We start from the raw sequence: 22,227 nt of genomic DNA, 5'->3' as shown, positions 1-22,227 counted from the left end.
ACAGGCAGCCTCAGGAAACGGGGTTGAGTGTTGATTGGGTCCCCACACAAGTGTGGGGACCTGACACAACATCCCCCTGCTGCCTGATCGCTCCAGGAGAGCGAAAGTGCAGCGTTAACCCCTTCAATGTCACGGCATTTTAGGGGTTAATTCCCGTTTTGTACGGGGCTCTGCTGCTGGTGGTCTGCCTGGAAGCCCAGCAACAGCAAAAACGAGCCCCCACAAGCCCTTTGATGATTCCTGTAGGCATGGAAGCCTACAGCAGTCATCAGAGAGACTCCCCCTGCAATGGCTGGTCTATAGACCAGGAATTGCGTCCCAGCTGCCAGAGGCAGCTTTAGGGACAGGGGGAGAGGGTTCTTCGGCCTCCACATGAGTGTAGAGACCAGCCCCAACACCCCCCTGCTGCCTGATCACTCCATGAGAGCGACAGTGCAGAGTTAACCCCTTCAATTCCACAATTGTGTATAACACATTCGTGGCATTGCAGGGGTTAACATTTGTCCCCACAAGCTTGTGAGGACTAAATATCAGTTAATGCTGTGCTCCATCAGCATTGAAAGCGTTAAAAAAAAAAAAATAATAATAATAACAAAAAAAAACCCAGCACTGACCTGAATGTCCAGGGTGCTTCCAGGTCAAATGCTGTGAGTTTAGTAAGTGGGCTGATGATGATCAGATCACTCCTAACCAACTGTTAGTTTAAAAAAAAATCCTGGCTCCTTACTTTTTTAGCTGGCGCCTAGATTCACAACAAATTTGTCAAGCCCTGCTGTATGCCATACTGTAACAGTATCTTATTCATGTTACGTTGAATTGTGTATTCTCCCGTTATTGGAGTGTTACTATATAATCTGCTTGTGCTCCATAAATTAAATGTTAGAATAATAAAATTGTCATAGACATCGCATTTCCACATGGATGAGTGCAAGTCCTCCAAGTCTGGCTCAGCTTGTGCTGCATCAGTGCCAGCTAACCCGCCTGTAATACGTATCTGTAGAACACTGTGTTCATACTGCACCAACCAAACCTTCCAAGAGTGGCCTGGGGTCCCCGGAGGGTCTTAATCCAGCACGTCTACCATATACAGGGACGCTGTTAACAAATAAAATATTCGCATAAAAATGTGTATGGTATCAAAGTGATTTCATATGGGACCTATGGTCCCAAGCATATTTCCCCACAAGGGTTGCTACCTCTCCAGGTTTGACCCAGGTCTTGGATTTACCTTTTTATGTCCTGGGCATGCGAATCCAGATTCCAGGAGGAGAGGGGGCACTGCACAAGGAAAGTGGCGGTTTTCCCACACCTAGCACAGCCCTGGAATGTGCATGGATGTGTTGGGAGAGAGACAGTGTTCAGTGTGGATGTGGAAGAGTGGACATGCTGTCTCCGACACATAGAGGTTTGTTGAGGTACAATATCAAGATGTGCATGCGCTGGAGGTTTGTAGACTACGGAGATGAGCCACAACTCCGCGCAGATCCTGTCGTTAGACGACGGTTAATGAGACTGTCTGGGGCACTTCTTTCCTTTCGCTCACCTTTCCTCCCATTTAGCATCTACTTCCTCAACATTTCTTCTCGTTTCTTTATTCTCATCTCTCTATCTTTCCATTCTTTCTTTTTCTCTCTCCACTTTGTTTTTCTTCTCCTCTCTTTACCTTCTCATTAATCTGGTCTCCCCTTTTCCTACTTGAATCTCCTGTCTTAACTCCAAAATAGTTTAGCTACCATTGCCCAAGCCTCATCCACATCCTAGACATATCCCCTCAGATTGCCCCGAAAGAGCCTAGCAAAAGTGGCAGTCCTATGCACCACAAGTTACTCGAAAATCACACATTAGTCAGGATATAAATACATTATACATATGAAGCCCTTGATCGCCACAGGTTTCTCATCAGATTTCCAGAGGCAGTTCAGCATCAACCACCGGCAGTCCGTTTTCCCACGAACAGAACATTACAAACCACAATTATATTTCCTGAATAAAAGGTGGAAACCAAGCTTTTTTTAATGTGTTAGGTATGCGAACGGTCGGTATCCGAGTGCCTGTACCTCCCTATTCGCTCACAAATCGTTATCAATCTACGTGTAATATGAGACAGCCACTGCAGGGTTTGAGCCAAGCCACAACCAACATGGCGTCCTGTAGAAGACACCCCTCCCACCTTCACGTGGTACACGCTGTCACGGTGCCGCCTCCTTCTCTGAACGCGAGCTAATTCCGCAAAGCGGGAAGACGGCGAATGATGTTCTGGCGGCTCAGCCTCTTTCTCCTTGCGCCATCATAGCTGCTGCGCCACTGATCGTGGAGGGTGGAGCTGAAACACTCGCTAGGACACTTCGGTTCCGAGCTCCTCCTCCTTCCGCGCGGCCTGGCTCTGTTTACATGGGGACGACTTCCCAATTCCCTGCCTCTTTGCTCTGAACATTCACCGTGCTGCTTGTTACAACTGAACCCCACGTTGTAGCCCTAAGGGGCGTCTCTGGCAGCTCCTCCTCGGTTGTTACGTCACTGTCGCTCCGCGCTGGGCCGCACCTGTTGCCATAGACACCGCGGCCTGTGTGAGCCCCGTGCTGGCGGTGCGCGGGCGGGGACATGTTAAGCATGCAGCGGAGAGTTCAGGAAGACGCGGAGGCACCCCGTTCCAGCCAGTGCAGTGAAGTGCGGCTCCCGGGGCCCCGGCCTTTGCGCTTATTAGAATGGAAAGTATCTGTGGGTGTGTCAGTACAAATCGGTTCTGTGCTAGCAGTGGGCATCGCTTTGCCCGGGGCCGAAGCCAGAGATCAACGCGGACAGCAGGAAGAAGCGGGGAGGCCGCACAGACCACCGGAGAGAAAAATCAAATCAGACCGGGCCGGTGTAGTGCTGGAGCTATGTCTGCAGCCGGGGCAAGTCATCCCTGCCGGGTAAGGAGCTGGGGAGATGGCGGTTGTGTGCAGGCTGAGGAGAGGGAGGGGGCAATAACACCATGCAGCTTTGCTTCTCACACAGCGAGAATGCGCTGTGTTTACTGCGCTGCACCATGCGTGGGGAACTTAAACACTCCGGCCCTCAGCCTGGGAGCGACAACGCTTTCCCTCCAAATCTTCATGGCAGGGATCCGTGTGTGGCGTGAACGGGGCGCATGGGTCTGTCTTGCTGGCGGTGCAGTTGTTTACACGAGCACCGAGCACGTCTCAGCGGACGGGGACTGCACAGCCGCATGCAGCACTTGTCACGGTCTGCACACTGCATGCTTATCAGTGTGTATCGGGAAATCTACACAGGCAGCAGGCCTGGGACCCTTCTACAGGTCATTTTAAATGGACAGTAACAGACCCCCCCCTTGGAAGATACCATTATGATGAGGGGGGCACTAAAATATCAATAACAAAATAACTTTAAACCGTATAACGTGTTCATGCCACAGTTCATGGGTTAGCTGGGGTCAGTGTGTAGTACAGGAGGTCTCTTTCTCTTCGCAGTTATAAGAGACTATAGGCTGGTATGGACCATTTAGAGGATGGATAAAGCCATTTGTTGGGAGGGGGTCTTGACTGCCCCATATGTATCTATATAAGAAGCAGATACTCAGGGAGGATATAAGTGTACTAGATATGTGCTCTTGGGATACTTTAAACCCCCTACTAACTTATCAGTTACTACGTGAAGAGATCCAGAGTTTATTGCATTTAAAGTCAAGTTATAACAGTGCTGTGTTTTGGACTGAATTATTTTTTCACTCTCTGTACTGTGCATATTAGTAAGAGAGCTGAAATGTTTGGGTGGAAGGCACCAATATTGTGTCCTTTCGGAGGTTTTGCTTTAAGTGTCTTTAAGGACCTGGAGGCTGCCGTTGGTGTCAGCCACATGATGCGTCTTAGGCATGCTCTGACACCATACTTAGCTGATTCTTTATGGCTATGCTAATGAAGTCCTGCTTGTGTAATGAAATCCTTTCCTCCATATACTCTCGGGAGTCACTGGCAGGCTGGGTGATTAAGACTGAGACATTTGATTGCTTACTCAAGGCACTGTGATAGGAGTCAGGGATTTTGTTCAGTATTTTGGGCTAAGGTAACAGGGCTTTAAAGAGGGAGAAGAAAAACTTTGGAAAACTTATTTAATCGCATACTAGCTAAGCGGAGATCATTGTGTTTGTTGCATATCCCTTGAATAAATTATCTGACAAACATGATTTCTGAGCAAACTTCCTAGATTATTAGACCTCCCAACTTTGGATCGTAATGAAAGAATAAAAGAAAAGACTATTGGGAGGAAAAAATAAAAACCCCTGTTTTTGTTTTTATAGCGCTCGCTCTCTCTCTGTCAATGTCCTACTGCTTCCTCGTCCCTATCTCCTTTTCCGCAGCTCCATCACTTTCCTTGCCTCTTTCTGTTCTTCCTTTTAATACTTTGCTTCTCCCTGGTTATCCATGTTTTTGTGCAAAAGGGGTGGAGCTTCTGTGCACAGCCTCTTCCCTGATTGGAGGAGCTGGGGAGAGGCTGTCCCCATGGTGTGCGCCATGGCTTTAGCTTTTTGCAGAAGTTCCCAGAATCCTGACGGATTAAGCGGTGATTAAAAAACCTTGTCCTAAAAATGAGCAAATGCCGTATATTGGGATTTATGCACTAAATAGCATATAATATTGTTTCAACTGCTTGACTTCACTATTCATAATGAATGGCTGGGTAGCGAGTGCCTGTTGCAGGAAGAGCTTAGCTGGCCCTGTTATGTACAGTAAAACCAGTGAGGTTTCTTCAGTCTCTGTTTGTTATTCCTGGAGATCATTATTCAGTTGGATCGTACATTGAACACTCTATGCACATGTTCACAAATTTATATCTATAACTGCTGAAAGAATCCAGCAAATAATACTGAGAAGGTAGTAGACGAGTGGAGCAGCATCCCAGAATATATGGTAATCTTAATAAAGCAAGGGAATTTAAAACTTCAGGCGATAGGCATACAGCTATCCTGAATCAAAGACAAGACCGAGGACTGTTCAAGGTCTGAGTGTTCACCGCAGACACAATGCGCAAATGGGCCAACTGTTTCATATTTAATGTCAAATTCTATGCTTCTAACATTTATTAAAGCTACTTGTATTCGTTATCACCTTTTATGACATTTCTACATATGAATAAACCTTACTCCGTTTGCACACCCATCTATTTATCTCCCTCCAGTACCTTTTGGCTTTTGAGTAAGCTTTGCATGTTGGCATACAAGACTGCAGTCAGCTAGTGATGTAGTAAAGCATGGCGCAGATCAAGCACGGCCCCCAGATATCCACCTGAACCTACCGTGTGTGGGGTGCTCTTTGCTTCACGTCTGTGTGTAAATATCAGTAGCTGTGCAATTATTTACAAAAAAGGACGGAGCTACTGTAATAATCTTTCATTTTAAACTATATTATCTCTACTTGGAAGATCAGGTTTATTTCATGCTTGCAATACGACACTTAGAGTACTTCTATTTGATCAGATTGAAAGGCAGGCCTGCTTGGTATCTGTTTTATTGTTCTAGTTCATGTGTCAGACGTTTCTTAGATGGTCAGCAATACCACTTTTATAAAAGCCCCTGTTGCAGGTCGTGCCTGGATGGTTTGCGCAAACGGAACTCTAAAAGCACTTAATTTGTTCTTGTTGAGACAACCGTTCTCACCGTCACAGCGTATTAACAAATAAGGTGTAGATCGAGAGAGTAGATGCAAATGATTTGCTGAACCATATATTTAAAAAAAAAAAAATCTATGGCTTGAGTATATTGAAAGAAGTACGTTAGTCTTGTACGTGCATCAAGGCTTTTTTTAACAGAGTGCAATTTAAAACTAAAAGTTTCTCTTACTTATTTCAGGTCCTCTTTCCCAGTTTGTCGGTATATCTGAATCACTTGGAGGCTTTGAGAAATGTTACTGATATAACTATTATACAGGGCCAATCCAGCTCTTCTCATAGAAGCTTGTTTAGTTTGAAGTCAAGGAGTTGAAACCACAACTCTCTTGCAAACTCCCAGCAACTCGGACTAAAACTCCCAGCCACATTACCTGGTCAGCTAATGCACAAAGTACTCTCAGCCAGGTGACACAATCCACCACACACACACAGAGCATTTCAGCCACATGAATCATGTTCTACTACACACCGCTGCTAGACCCATAGACCCCCCCCCTGACTGTTATAGACCGTTCTCCTTTTGGGGCTAGGGAGCAGTCGCTCTAAGTTACTGCTTGAGTTTCTACCTCCACAGGTATTGCTATGAGAGATCCAAGATCACAGATCAGTCTCCCTTCACTAGCTTTAAGTGCAGTCCGCTCTAGCATAGTGCACATATTACGGGTGGTATTATCGTTTCAGGCCCTGATATAGCTTTTCCGTTAGCATGGGATCCATCCGCATTGCAGATGTCTGCCAGCTGACACCTTGGTCTTTCATCTGTGACATGTTAACATGGAGAAACTAGTGATTGGACCATTTAAAGTCAAATGTGACGGCCACTTGATGGGTGCTCAGGGCGTTTTCTCCGCATATAATCACAAGTACCATTACCTCCTTATTGATACAGAAGCGGCCCAGCTATAGTACGTGGTTCAATTCCAAATATATGGTGGAACGGTCGGAGAACAGGATAAAGAATAATACTCAGGGGGATGATTAGGTATCAAATCTGTATTTCTTAATACTGGAGTCTAGCCATTCTCATCAAGCCTGACCTACCAAACCATCCACAGAGATGTAAAATCGTGGCAGTCATCCAATACCAGACATGGTAGTAATTGCTGTTCAAAATAACCGCTGTACCGCAGGTGTGTGGAGTGAAAAACAAGCTGGTTTAGTAGCTCATTACTATGAAACAAAGCCTTTGGGGTGGTTGGTTGGCACCATACTTATTCCGCGTTACCGTTTGTTTCTTAGACTTCATTTCATCAGCTAAGATATAGTCCATAAAGCTGATGAATGGAATATGCTGACACTTTAGTCATTAAGCTGGGTCCTCTAACCAAACTTGTTGGCTATCTTGGTCAAAGGCCACCTTAATTGTTTAAGAAGAATTGTAGTTAATGCTTCTCTGTGCCAGTGTGCTAAGACTTTTACAATTGTTAGAATGAACACACGGTTAGAAGCAAATCTGGTTTATTTCAAGAAGAGTACAGGATTTGCTAGATTATAAGATGAGGTGTTTTTCAGAGGAAATGCTCTGGAAAATAACCATCGTTTTATATTCAAGGTTGTCTTATAATCAGACCTCTAGTAGAGGTCTGACTATGAGACTAAGATCCAGTTCCCCCGCAGCGCTGCAGGTGACCTGGTTCCTCCTGTCTGGTAACCTCTGGAGGCAGAGTGGCATATAGGAGGGTATAAGGCATATCAGGGAGGCAGAGTGGCAAGCCTGGGGGCAGATATGCATAATGGGGCAGGTTGGCAAATAAAAGGAAATAAAAACAAAATGATAGCTTTTATTAAATATGAAAGAATAGTTTACATGAAACTATTTACTAGTAAAACTTTTTTCCTATAGGGTTGTCTTATATTCAGGCTTTTTCCCCATCATTCTATGCCTGTCCCTTTCTGTGTGTGTTTTTTTTTTTTTTATTAACTCATTTCTTTGTTTTGATTTTAATATTGCAGAGGCGTTTTGGTAAGGCTATCGAGCTGCGACCACCCTGTGGTTATGAAGGGTTTATGTGCAGAATGTGGCCAGGACTTGACACAGTAAGTCATTTTTATTTTCCTTGTTTTTCACTTGCTACATTAGTTGTGCGAAAATGTTTTTTTTGTTTTAGCAAATAACCCAAACACGCCTTAGGCTTAACCTAATGCACAGTAGGTCCAAAAGTTTGAAGATCTTCCATCCCGTTAACCTTATAACCATCATATTGCAATATACTTTAAAACAAACCTTTTCCAGAATCAGTAAAGCACTGGTCTGGCTAGCGCTTCAACACCCAGATCATGCCATATTTTGCACGTGTTGAGTCTATTTTACCCCCCAAACATGTAGAAAGCTGCTTATAATTTACCTTTTACCAAATATAAACCAGATTTGCCATCCCCCCCCCAAATATTGCATTTTACAGTACAGCCTGTGAAATGGTGTTTAGAGACTAATATATATATATATATATATATATATATATATATATATATATATATATATATATATATATATATATATATACACACACACACACACACACACACTTTGTGTATGTCCATTAAAAAACCCTACTTTTGCATAACTTAAGCACAGTCTTTAACCCCTTTCTCCCTGGATTTGTGTGACATTGAGCTATTTCTCCTCTCGTTAAACTGCCGATCGTTGGCTCAGGCAGACCGTGTAAAGGGTGGATAAACAAACAGATAACTTCAGGGCGCAAAATTGTGTATTTTAGTTTGACCACCTTAAGCCACCTTTGACCACCTTAAGCCATCCTTAAGACACTCTTTTAACTAACGATTCATGAACTGAATATTAAAAAGCACAAGCTAGGTTTAGTTACAAATGATTTAGACAGCTTGACTGTTTACATGTAGTATCACGTGACGCTTTCACATCATTATTTACCTCTAGATTCCCAGCACGTAAGAATTTGCTGTTGTGTAGTAATGAAAGATTGTAAGCTGCATTTTTTTTCCTGCAGTAGCCACCCTATTGTTCTTTTTATGATGAATTTTAATGTTGTGTTTTGTCCGTTTACACTTTTTTTTTTTTTTTTTTTTTTTTTGCAGGTTGCAAAACAAGAATGGAAAGCAGCAGGTGCCGTTATCAACAGCTACTGTTTCTATGGTACACAGTGTCCCTGAACTCATGGTTAGCTCAGAGGTAGGTTCCCCTGAGTGGAGGTTAAAATTTAATTCACTGTTGATGTACATTTTAATATGTCTACTTAAAAACATTTCTTTTGATTCAAGTGATTCCTGGGGGTGTTCATTTTCATTGTCTGAAATTCAATATCCCTCATGGGGAGAACCCCCATCTCATCTTGGGTTTACAAAAGGGAAGCATTTCATTCTGCTGAAGCAAACATACATACACTTCTACGCACTGTCCACCCTTGACAAACGATGCAAACATGTACTGACACATACTCATACTGAACACACTTGGCTCCTTCACCACCGTCAGCCAAAGAAATGCAAACTAAGACGGAATGACTGCTGCCAGACCCACTGACCCACACACACTCATACTTACCATTCATTGACACAGACCCAAATGTACTGATTACTCTTAGCCACACGTCTCTCTAAACCACAAGTGCTACTCATCCACGCATCTCTCCTCACCTCGTACTACTCTCAACTACGCAGATTGCACCAAACTGCACAACCTTCCGATTTCTGCCACGCAAGTCACGTGTTGTTGCATGACATGCCCCTGTTAAGCGCCTGCCTCTGGGGTATTGATAGCGGAGTGATCCAAGACTCGCTGTATCATTGTATCCTTGCGATATCCTTGTCACACATGTGTCGTGAGCTAGCCTTTATGTTGTGGGCAATGTTAGGGTCAGAATTCTGTACTTGGGTTTTAATGTTCTTTATTAATGTGCTCACATTTGTGATATCTAGTTCTAAATTTTCTTTTTTGCAGCAAGCAGAGCAACTAGGACGCGAAGACCAAAACAGATTACATCGAAACCACAAGCTTGTCCTTATGGTTGATTTAGATCAGACATTAATCCATACTACAGAACAGCACTGTCAACATATGTCCCGGAAGGTACGTTCAACTAACCAGTCTATCCTGTTGACTGTTAACTGCTTTGGAAATATAATTGCAAACTTGGATCAAGTCATCTAATACAATATATTGCTCAAGCTGGGGTCTTTTCTCAGTCATTAAACTATCCCATGCGACCCCACAAATGAAGAACGCATATGATAGCTGCAGGGTCCAATGGTCTGTGTTGTCCCTTTTGCAAATGCATGGGAGGATCCCTTTCCCTGCCTCGCAGCTAGGATTATACTTAATATGATGACTGCAGTGTCCCTTTAAAAAGACCAAAGCCTTTGTTTATTACTATTACCAAATATTCTTTGCATTAGAACTGTGACATAAAATGTTTGAATTATGCCAGAAAACTGACATAGCCAGGACTACATCTTAATTGTTAAATCAACAAGGAAGTTTGGTTGTTGGCTGAATTTTAAGGGCAAACCTAACGTGTTTCTCCTTTTTCCAGGGCATCCTTCACTTTCAGTTAGGCAGAGGAGAGCCCATGCTGCACACACGTCTACGGCCGCATTGCAAAGAATTTCTAGAGAAGATTGCCAAGCTCTACGAGCTGCACGTCTTCACTTTTGGAAGCCGCCTGTATGCACACACAATCGCTGGTCAGTCCCTCTGTTGTAGCTCTTCAAGTGAAATTAAGAAATATCATTATTCTTGCAGCTTGAGAAACTTGAATGAAGTCCTGATATGTTGGACAGTATACTTTTTACTGTAGCATATTTTTTGGTCCCATGTTCAGTAAATTAATTTTAGGTTTTGATTTCTGTTACCGAAATATTCTTTGTTTACCGCTTTAACAGATGGGAATGAGGGTACTCATTTTTCATGGGCTGTATGTATGATATAAGTATCGAGGTGCTTGTAAGTAAATAACAACCTACAAATTGTCTTGGCCGGATTACGTTAATGCACGGATTTTTTTTCCTTCTAGTACCCAGAGAGCAGGAGCTGTTCATACCCTGGTGCTTAAATCATAGCTGTCTGTACAATGTATGCTGTCTAACACAAGGGGGCAGTGTTGGCATCTGAATTATTGCTCATTGCAACCCTGTTTGTTGTGGGGGATTTTCATTAGATGAAAATACTAACTGGGGACAGTGTAAGCCTATAGCTTGGTCTCCCCAGTCGGCCAATCATAACCCCCCCGTGTTACAAATCTTTACGTTGGAAGAGCTGGTCACCTGTATTCAAGGTAGAATTTTGGAGGGGGTGCTGAGGTACTGGAAACTGCACGATGACAAACCACTTAATTCACACGTCTTAAATGCTTGAAGATATTAAGTGAACCGGGCCATTCTGGTATATTTACTGTGATGCGTAGGTCCAATTATTATTTTGTTGCTTTGTACTGGAAGCCAGGTACTATGTGCGTAAAATGTGAATTTATTTGCCAAAGTTACTGATTTGGCAATGTGATTACAAGATGTGATGTGTGGTTAAACCTGGATTTATTGTCCATTTTTAATTTATATTCATGATCAACACAAGTTATTCAAGCAATGTGTGTATATAAAATAAGTTCTAATTTGTTCTTTCACCGTAAACTTAGTCCCGCAGCCTGAAATAACGCATGATCTCATGGATTAATTTATCATACAATACAGTTGCTGTCTGCAGTTTTAATGTTGAGATGGAAAGTGTACTGATCTTGCCTCAGAAGTTTTAACAGGAGTCAAGCAATCTGCTGTGCTTGGCAAATGGCTCATGTTGGTTCAGTAGTTAGCAGCTGCATTGTAAAATACTCAATATGCTCATCCCTCACATCTCTTGTAGGTAGGAATTACTTATTTTTTGGACATGATTTATCCCTCCAAACAGTGTTTCTGGAATTGAAAACTGCACGTTTCACAGTGTTCAACCAAATAAAAATGCTAGGCGTTCAGAATTAAGAAAGGAAAAAATGTCAGTCCAATTAGTCTGTTTTTTTTTTTTTTTTTACTCGGTAGAAGTGCTGCTTTGATATAATCACAACATTTGGTAACACCTTTCATATTTTGTTGCTTTATCTTTTGATTTGTGTGTCACATACACACATGAGCAATGTAGTATATGAGAATATTGTCTTCTTTAGGATGTGGCTTTGTTGACCAAAGTTGGTGTTCGGAGAAGGGAGATAACATCTGTAACAGGAACCCAGTGACCCAATTAGTCCCTGGCCGTCGCTTCCGGGTTTCCCTTTCTGATAGCTACAGGGGTAGCTGCATCAGACCAAATCCGCAATCCTGCACGGCGTTAAAAATGAAAGGCAGATTTCAGGAACACACACGCCTTTATTAACCAGGTCTTTGCAGAACAAGAAGGTTATTAAAGAATGGACAGCAATTTAAATGAGGCTTTGGAAGACATTAACCAATAGGGAGAGGGAATGACACAAAAAACAACCAATAAGATTATGGCACGCGCTGGGGATGGGAGTAAGGGGACTCATGGGGGGATTGCCTCCACTCTACAGGGAGGAAAGCGATCAATAGGAGCGCCTGCTTTCTCTATCTTTTTGTTTGATGCACATAGGAAGCCACCTTATGCCACAGACCTCGCTTCCAAAAAATGAAATTCCAAAAGAATTTCCAAATGTAACAAAATAAATAACGTTTCTGTTCTCTAAGGTGATTCAAACTACTTTAGAGGTGTTGTCCCCATTACAGCTTTAATAAAAGATTCAAAAAGTGTTTATTTTCTCTGCCTAAATTATCACTTTGTATTTTTTCACTCTTGGAAAGTCTTGCGGTTTGTGATTTTTAAAATAGTCTACTGACCACAACAGAGTCGGTATATAAACCTTACCTGGTTATATAAAATCCATTTGCGGTATACTAAGGGGTCCCTGACATGTTAACCAAGCTCTGTCGCACTGCCATTAGCTACATTGACGTTTTACTTTATTTTCATTACAGGCTTTTTAGACCCCGAGAAGAAACTTTTCTCTCACAGGATATTATCTCGAGATGAATGTATTGATCCATTTTCAAAAACAGGAAATCTTCGGTGAGTAGTTCAGTGAGTCAGTTAATCAGAAATGCATTATTTTGTTCTGCCATCTGTTCCTTTCCATACTAGTATCGCTGTAACTCCCTTACAAACACCTCCGGAGGGCTGAAAGAAAGGTAACTGATCAGACCGGTACCTCGGCTAAGCAGGGTGCTGCTGCCTTTAAAAGGATGGGTCTGTCTCATGTGTACAAATACCTGCCTTTGTTTAACTGAACTTCAATGGGTGCTTCCCTGTCTCTATTTTAACATCATGTTTAGGTCAGGTATCATTAATAGTTTTTTATACTGTGACATCCAACCCCACTGCAGCCTCAAAAAAGTTGTCACATGATGACAATTGAGTCTTCAGTTTAACCCCTTGACGGCAATTGACACGTCAGGCACTTCATGGAGTTAAACGAGTGTAGATGCAATGCCCTGACGTCGAGGCATCACTACAAAAAAATGCAGGGGGCCCCGTACAGTTACTCCTAGGAGCAGTCTTATTCACCATAATGAAATGCTATATGCCGGCGGTTATATAAAATAAAATATTTGGTCAATGATCACCCCTGGCTCATTAATCAATTTAAGAAAATGGGAAAAAATTTAAACTTTAAAAATAGTTTTAAACAAAAATTTAATTTTAAAAATAAAGACCCCAGTGATGTCACATGACATCTACAAAAAACTTAAAATAAAATTTAAAAAATTTAATTTGCAAGTCTTTAAATTTGGCACTATATCTTCCCAAAATTCCTGCCATGTAAAAAGTTAAAATACCTGCATTTGAAATGCCTCCCAAATGTGACAGTTTTCGCACATAAACAACCAAACAAACGTATGCACGGATGCTTCGCTGTACTAGGAGATGTTGCTGTAGACATATTGGGGTGGTAGGAAGTGACCTATATCAGGAGTTGTAAAATTTGTGGGGGGAAAAAAATGCAAAAACAATTACTACCACAAAGTTTGATAAAGGCTGGTTGTAGAATTTTTTTTGCACAGAAAGGGTTAAAATACTAGCATTTGAAATACCCTGGAGTGCCAAGCTTTTAAAAATATATGGTTTGATGGGGTAAATTGCACTGGTCGGCTTTAAAGATTTCCCAAACGGCACATGGGGACAGAATGACCAGTTCTGAAAAAAATGGTTTTGAAATCGCAAAACGCTGCTTGTACTTCTGTTTGGCGTCTCATCCGATGGCAATGTGTCCTAAAGGCTCACAGCACTCTTTAATGCAGTCTATAAAGGTTCTGCTTAGCTGTATAGCTTGCAAAAAACATAAAAACATTGAGAATTTTATAGTTAAAAAGTCACTATATATATATATATATATATATTTATATATAATAAGCAATTTAAGTGATATTCTCAAAATAATGTTATCTAAAGAAAGCTCTTTTCTTCTCCTTCTCCTTTAGAAATCTTTTTCCATGTGGGGATTCTATGGTTTGCATTATTGATGATCGAGAAGATGTTTGGAAATTTGCTCCCAATTTGATTACTGTCAAAAAGTATGTCTACTTTCAAGGCACTGGAGATATCAATGCCCCTCCTGGTTCAAGGGAAGCACAGATTAAAAAACAAGGTTAATGATTAATGCTATCATACTTTTCTTGGGGTAACCATTGATTCAGCTGCATGGTTTTTTTCCAGTTTAAATATACTTAATTTGCAAGTTTTTAACTGGAACCTATTTGATAGAAATCCAAGGTAAATATAGCTCTTGCCGCTTATAGCATTTTCTGCTAACAGCAGGTTTTCTTTTATCTATTTTGCCCACGTGGGTTTTTTTTTACCCTGAATTGTGTGCGCTTTTATAAGCCTATGCAAATACATAGAATTTGTAGACAGAAAAGAGCCATGTGGGCATCTCATACATGTTAAGGTCTTAAACTATTAATAATCTACCCCGTCTCTTCCACCACCTTCTCAGTGAGGAAATATTTCTCACATTGCATTTAAGACTATGTTCCCATAAATTAAATTACATTTTAATATTTTTTTTTATTCACAGTACGTTCTTCCAAAGCAACTGAAGTAGCAAGTAAGCCTGATGGTACTACACAGGCTGGTATTCCATCAGATGGGGTCCCCGGTGAGGAGCAGAGCAATGGCTTTGGAAAGTCCAAAAAAGAGCTAAATGGTGGATGCGTTACAAGCAGTGATCATTGTAAAAAGGAGGCCGAATCGAGTGATGGATTACATGAACCGGGTGCACCGGCTGTCACAAACAGCCAGGACGTGCCACAGCCTTCTTTAGAGCAGGATGAGAGGACAGTGGTAGCTAAATCTCTGACCAAAACCGGGGCAGCAAAAGACCTGGACTTTGACTTGTCCAGTGACAGTGATAGTGAATCAGAACTTCAAAAACCCTCATCCCCTTCATCTTCAGCTTCTGGTAGTGAAACTGATTGTAGAAGAAGCTGGAGGAAGTCCAAAAAGCCTGATCAGGAGTCTGTTCCCTCTCAAGAATCTTGTACAGAAAGCAGTTCCAGCAAACCATTGTCTGAGAATCACTCTGAGAGGTTGCAAGGATCTGAAACAAAAGAAAAATCTGAAGCAGGAGATGATGAGATGGAAGTACAGAATGTAGAGCAGGATAGCCTTTGTGATTTAGGGAACGGCTGCATTGAAAAGAAGGAAGTGGAAACGGAGTCGCAAAATAGTGAACAATCTGGTATTACTGTGGGAGAGTCTCTTGACCAAAGCATGGAAGATGATGATGATGATGACAGTGATGACACAGATGAAGATGACCATTTAATATACCTAGAGGAGATCCTCGTTAGAGTACACACAGATTACTATGCAAAGTATGATCTGTATTTGAAGAAGGAGATGGAAGAGATTCCTGACATCCGTAAAATAGTGCCCGAGCTGAAGGGTAAAGTTCTGGAAAATGTTGTTATTGCTTTCAGTGGCCTTCACCCAACAAACTTTCCTGTAGAGAGAACACGAGAATATTACCATGCCAGGGCACTGGGAGCGAAAATCAGCAGAAAACTTGTCTTAAATGGTGATGATCCCAACAAAGTGACCCACCTTATTGCAGCCAAGTCAGGTAAGCAGCATCCTAAGCATTAGCAGATCAAGGCACTTGGGTATTCAGCTATAAACACTTCAGATCATTTTCATTCATGCATGTTTAGTTGCACATCAACTTTTTTTATTACACTCATCCGTTTTGTTTACTGTATGGCGACGGACACCCGTTTTAAAAGAGTTTAAGAGCCGATCAACGTCCAGCGGGCCACACGTTGGCCGCCCCTGACCTAGGATTTGTCGAGCCCTGCTGTACACAGCAAAGTATTTATGCTAAGATATTTTTCCCATGGAACTTCCCCTTTAAGTATATTAATCAAATGTACCTGTACCTTTATTTTGTTTCATGCCAAATAACTCTTGAAATACCCAATGGTTAGGTGTTGTATGGGCTGAACTTAGTGATCCTTGCATTGACTGTAACTTTACTTGTCTCCTGAAACTTTAGGAAACAATGTTTTTATAATTGCTTACTGCCCCGGGAGTATTTTGTTTACTTGTGAAATGCTCAGTGGAAGAAATTCTTGTTGTACGATTTCTACCTTACAAGAACAAATTCTGTGTGCTGACTGGCGGGTAATTATTTATCAACAGAAGAGTCTCCCTGGTGTATGTCTATCTGTAATAAAATGTATTTATTCAACTTTTCTTAAAACCCCTCGGGAGATCCCACAGCTACGGAAAATAGTTTATTTTTCAGTAATAAAATGCTGCGAGTACGTTTTAGAATAAAAAGTATCACCGTTGGTATTCAGCCAGGTATTTCCCATCCAAATTGTCTAAAAGTGGGTTTTCTTTAGTAAAACCTGCTAGGCAGATGGTAGATGCATACCGTTTCTGTCCTATGAAGCAGTTTCTCTTCTGAAATGTTATAATTCAGATTGTCGCCCGTGCAGCAGTCATTACAACAAAGTTTATGTAAATATTATTCATTTCATGTGTTTTAGTAGCAGAAAGTGAGATGTGGTTCTGTCCCTTCACGGATCTCTGGTCAGACCTCACCTAGAACCTATAGTGTACGGTTCTGGAGATGTCTTCTGCCGATCATGTTAGAGAGAGTTCAGAGGGGGCTAACACAATGGTAAATGGTTTGCAAGGCTAAGGGATCTCAGTATTTATATCTTGGAAGAGAGAGGCACCATTGTTAAATCTTTTTGTAGTTCAAAGTTGAATTAAAAAGTGGAGAACAAGAGGTCCTAATCTAAAACTAGAGTGTCGGAGGCTGAGATGTAATTCTTTGCTGATAGATTGGCAGATAAATGGAACAGCCTTGCAGCACAAGTGGTAACAGTTAATGCAGCGAGGGAATATAAACATACATGGGATAAGTATAAAGCTATCCTGAATGGAAGACAAGACCAAGGACTGATTAAGGTCTGCGTCTTTACAGCGGGGAAAATTAGCAGACTTTATGGGTTCGTACCAGGAGTCGAATTTTATGTCTCTAACAAAATCTTTGAAATCTATATAAACTTGAACTCTAGAATGACTGCTGCTTATCTTGGAAGTATGAGTAGAACTCATTGGTGGCAGTAGGAGCTCGGCTCGCACTCATGCTTTCTCCTTGTGGTTAGAAAAGGTACTGCATCCTGGTGGGAGAGTCTGTGCATGTTTAGGTATCTTATCTCTGTTCAGTACAACCCACCCTCTTTCATACACAAAACCATTTTTTCTGCTACAATGAACGATTTAGCGATTTTTGTTTGTCATTTAATGGCTGAAAGTACTTATGAATAACAATAATTCTGCGTACAGATATGGCTATTCTGAATCTTAGACCAGACCAAGGACTGAGTCTTTATGGCAGGAAAATTGGCAAACTAGGTGAACAGAATGGCTCTTATCTGCCAGCAAATTCTATGATATGCATTAAAGTGGACAATGTGGCTGTAGTGTCCCTGCACTGGGGTGGCTTCTTTCGGGGGGGGGGGACCAATGTCATCAAATTGGATACTGACTTTTTTATATCAAGCATCTTATAAAAATCATTAAATGCCAAGGTCACCAAGAGCGCTAAATATTTGTGGCATAAGTCCTTGTTTGTTTAAAAGTCTCTGGCTAGGCTCATGGGGCCTGTGTCTCCTTGTGTTATGGAATATCATGGTAGGTTAACGGTTTCCCGTGCGAGACAGATTCTTCTGGAACGCCAATCAGTTATAACTGCTGGGATTATGTCAGGAGCAGGCATTGAATCACTGCTTGTCTTGGCTGCTAAACCAGGTGGATTCTAACCTTGGTAATGAGAGAGTGCTGTTTTTTTGACATCTACATCCTGGCTAATTAATACATTGGAACCAGAACTGGAATTGTGCCGTGCTCCGCAAAATTTCTTTCCACAATTTATTTTTCTGATCAGCCATGAAACCGAAAGGATGTGTGCAATAGAAAACAGAATTGCCCGTTAGCTTTGTGTTAATGTTCATCAATGTATTTTCCAGTTACACATTTAAAATTGTCTTATTTGTGGCTGTAACTTTATGGAGTTTACCAGGAGCTTCCTAATGCTGGCCGTATCACACGCTGATTGATGAGTTTGTTTCTGTATCACACTCTCGCTGTTCCTGCTGGCAGCGCTAGGTGTTAATTGCTCCTTCTGTCACTTGGTGATAGTTTCCTCAAGTTCTCCGATCCATGCAGCCATTTGTCATAAAACTCGGAGATGAACACGGTTATTTGGACTGATACTTTTTTTTTTTTGTTTGTTTTTGTTTTCTTATTGAAAAAATCCTCGCTGATTACTCTCTATGGTTAGGGTTAACTAAAGTTACACAGCGGGCTTTCAGTTCGTGTTCTCCCTGGAGGTTGAGGGAGGCCGTGATCGCCAACTTGATTATCCTACTGGATTGTCGGGGGGAAAAACAGGGACCTTCCTCATCAGCCAAAAAAAATTAAACGCTGCGTAATGTTATGCTTGGGTTTCATTGTTTAAAACTGGTTGAATTCCGCTAAAGGTCCATGTTTGTATCGCTACTTAATTATCCAACAGCCTTAATTAAGAGCTGTATATTTCAGGTCATTATAAATGTTTTTGCAGTAGAAAGCGTTTTTCCTTTTAGCCTTGTATTAGCCTAGTATTTATTTTTATGCTGTTTATGTTTATTTTCTTGGGTTTCATGAACCTACATTAACGTTTGCCTTGCATCATGTTGTGATTTCTTTTGATAGGAATACTATGGTTTGGTGGCCAATTTGGCTCTAGATATGTATAACCTATATATACAGTGGCATCCAAAAATCATTCCCACCTAGTTATGTTTTATTAGGCAGACTTTGTTTTCAGCTGGAACCACACGGCCTGATGGTATTGGCCATTTACCAAATATACGCCTTCAGTGTAAGTCTTACACCTGTTCCAATAAGAATGAGATGGTGCTAAACCTTTATTTTAATTTTATGTGATTATGGATAGATGTCTATCATTGTTGTTTGAGATGCTTAGGTTAACATTTTTATTTTTATTATAAAGGGACAGAAAAGGTGAGACAAGCTCAGAACTGTAAACACCTTCACGTTGTCAATCCGGACTGGCTTTGGAGTTGTCTGGAAAGGTGGGAAAAGGTTGAAGAGCAACTGTTTCCATTGAAGGACGATTACTTGAAATCTCAAGGGTAAAGTAGAGAATGTAATGCTTTTCATGATGTCGCTTTTGCCTAGAAATCTGGTTTTCTGAGCAGCCGTAGTGTCCGACTTAAGTTTACATATGTATGTTCTCCCTCCCATACAGAACAATTAGTCCCACCACCTTTCCCGATCTACAAGCTGCGTTTCAGACTCCACTCTTCCACCCTACACCGATCCACCCGAAGACTCAGCCTGGTCCGGAAGTTCGTCTCTATGACTCTGTAACTGGGAAACTTATTCGAAAAGGTTCGGAGAGTCCCGGTCAGTCACCGTACATGCAAGCACCTTGTCCACCACTGAGTTTACCGGTTCACAGAGAGCATTCCTCCTTCAGGTACATGATGCCCCGGTGTGGAAAATGACCCTCTAGTGGTAGCGAGCGCAGAGTCTATAAAACAAATTGGCATCGCACTGTGGTCATTCATTATTATTATACTTTCCTTTTGAATAGTAACCAAAGAGCCATAAAGCCGTGCAATCTTAAAATTATGCATTTTATTTTGTAGATTTATAGCAGCTCTTGAAACTTTTTGAATAGTCATTTAACACGACCTTGTGATAAACCGAATTCATTGGTACATTTTAAATAAGGCATTGTGCTATCACTGTTCTGAATGCAAAATTTTTTTAAGCTTTAAATAGCCTTACAAAAAACCCTACATATATCTTTGTTCTATAAAATTGTGGGAAACTTTTTGTTGTGGTGTATGGAAAACGGATGAGTACATAACTTAAAGGGATAGTTTAATGCCCCATCCAGCCACAGTGGTAACTAGTATTAAAGTCCTTTGTATTCTTTATTTGGTTGGAAAAAATAGAAAATAGTTTTAAAGGCAACACTACTACAGCATGCATTAAAGTTCAAAATAACCTTTCATTTAGAACTCTGACCTCTCCAAAGCGTTTGTATCCTAGCATTGACAGTTTCTGAAAGTTCTTTTTAATTAGTTTAAAAGGTCGAAATTAAGAGCTAACAGATCAACATTGGTCAGTCTCATCAATCAGGTCTTAATCTGAAGGTTATGACGTAAAACATTTAATAGCGTTTCTTCACCGTGAGATGAGATCATTTAATGTTAGAGGTATTCAGTTGACTTTTTAGACCAATGAGCATGACTGTGTCTTAAAGGAACATTTCACCCCCCAATTAATTGAAATTTGTATTGTAGCCCATTATGCGTGGACTCCAATACATTGTAAAGCATGTGCAATTACAAATAAATAGTGTTGTCCCCAAGTATTTTTTTTTGCCAAGGGTTGTCCTACATTAGGCGTGATCACTAGAAATGGAGGATCGCAGTTAACCTCCCATAGTATTAATATTTTCCTTTTTATAGACAATGATTTGCAGTCCATACTAGGGACATCATGTGGACTTGTGTAAAGCCTGTCTTATACTGTGGTATTTTAATGTCAATTGTCGACACTGTTTTTTTTTTTTTTTACTTGACCTCTGTTTATGAAATATCCAGTTAATCAATAAATCGGATTCAATTGTTTTCAATCGTTTTGTGTTTATGTAAAGGGTGACGTGCTGCTTATTTACGTCATACAAATACTTCATTTGCTCGATTGTAAGACGACGCCCAAAAAGAAAAGGCCTTAATATAAGACAACCCTATGCAGGGGAAAAATCACAACAATTGTGTTTGCCATAAGACATTGTAGACTGTTAGGTGTTGAAAAGATTAAACAAAGTATAACATGTTAAAAAAATAAATAAACTACATGTATCAGAGGGAAAAACAATATTTCAAATTTTTTTGTTAATTTAATCGGTGATCGGAATATGTCCTCCTCCTCCACCTTGCACTCTGGCACTCGCTCATACACACATTTTTGTGTCGTAGTGCAATGGTGGTAATTTAATCCATATTTCATATGTACAAAATCTTATATACTCGCGTGTCTATCAGTGGCTCAGAGGTGAGCATCCCGTCTTTAGGTACATCATGTCCAGTGATGCTCAGTCAGCCTTAAGGCAGCCTGAGAATCATGGGATGTGTAGTCCACAAAGATTTGCCCCTATTAGTCTGTGCGCATCTTCACACGTTGTGGAGAGGAACTCATTCAGATAGGAAGGACTGTGTGAGATGACTTTGTGAAGATCATTCCTTGGCAGCGGGGTCGCTCGAGCACTGCGTGACTCCCTTGACCCGTGTCTGCATCTGTCTGCATGTTGGCTTGCCGTTCGGAGTCTGGCAAGTCTTGGGGGCTAAAGAAGTAACGGAAGATTGGAGGGGCTGTGGGGCGGATCCGAGGCCGGAATAAAAGACAACCTCGACCACGCCATAAGAACTCAGCTTGTTTGCTGTCCCGGAAGCTTCCCCTCTGGCACCAGACCCTTTTCCCTCTTTTTCTTCCTTTTTCTTTCTTTTTCGCCTTGTGAGGTCAGGCAGCACCGCCAGGCTTCTGCACAATCATTTGCATGCTTAGATGTCCTGCACGGCAAGAGGGTGTTAGGGGGATCTCTTACTTAAATGGAGCAATAGTGCAAAACAGAGACCATGCCTTTCAATCGCAAACAGTGTTTTGTTTCTGTATATACATTTTATTTAAGCAATGCGGTTTTTATTGAGCTGCCTGTGATCAAACTGGGATATCGAAAATTATAGATCTGTTTTCTGGCCAGTAGTCTTAACACGTTTTGGCCTAATGATCTGTAGCACGCAACACTTTAGAATGGCTCTGCCTTGTGATATTATACCAGGCGAGGATGTAAAAGAGCTAGTAAAGAGTTTCCAGGGCTTCTTAACAGTCCGTGAATTTCAGGAATCAATGTTTGCCCTTCTAAGCTGTTGTTTTTTTGTTTTGTTTTTTGAGTACCTTATGGCAAAACTACTCATTGCCATTTTCGATCAATATAT

The 22,227-nt window shown here is 41.3% G+C and overlaps 1 protein-coding gene across 1 annotated transcript in view; it reads left to right on the top strand.

Moving 5' to 3' along the window:
* Window positions 1-2,106: 2,106 nt before the first annotated feature.
* The window catches only part of CTDP1 (CTD phosphatase subunit 1), a 42,268-nt gene continuing 22,147 nt past the window's right edge, over window positions 2,107-22,227 (top strand). Inside the window, exons 1-10 of the mRNA XM_053466369.1 lie at window positions 2,107-2,912; window positions 7,618-7,701; window positions 8,719-8,812; window positions 9,581-9,709; window positions 10,173-10,323; window positions 12,616-12,706; window positions 14,116-14,282; window positions 14,712-15,758; window positions 19,206-19,347; window positions 19,464-19,694. Coding sequence (XP_053322344.1) covers window positions 2,602-2,912; window positions 7,618-7,701; window positions 8,719-8,812; window positions 9,581-9,709; window positions 10,173-10,323; window positions 12,616-12,706; window positions 14,116-14,282; window positions 14,712-15,758; window positions 19,206-19,347; window positions 19,464-19,694 — 2,447 coding nt within the window. The 5' untranslated portion in view covers window positions 2,107-2,601. The remainder of the gene's footprint in view (window positions 2,913-7,617; window positions 7,702-8,718; window positions 8,813-9,580; window positions 9,710-10,172; window positions 10,324-12,615; window positions 12,707-14,115; window positions 14,283-14,711; window positions 15,759-19,205; window positions 19,348-19,463; window positions 19,695-22,227) is intronic.

The sequence above is a fragment of the Spea bombifrons genome, chromosome 5, assembly GCF_027358695.1.
Source record: "Spea bombifrons isolate aSpeBom1 chromosome 5, aSpeBom1.2.pri, whole genome shotgun sequence".
NCBI classification, from domain to species: Eukaryota; Metazoa; Chordata; class Amphibia; order Anura; family Pelobatidae; genus Spea; species Spea bombifrons.
Note: the sequence above shows the minus strand (reverse complement) of the source record. Positions and strands in the feature narration are given on the sequence as shown.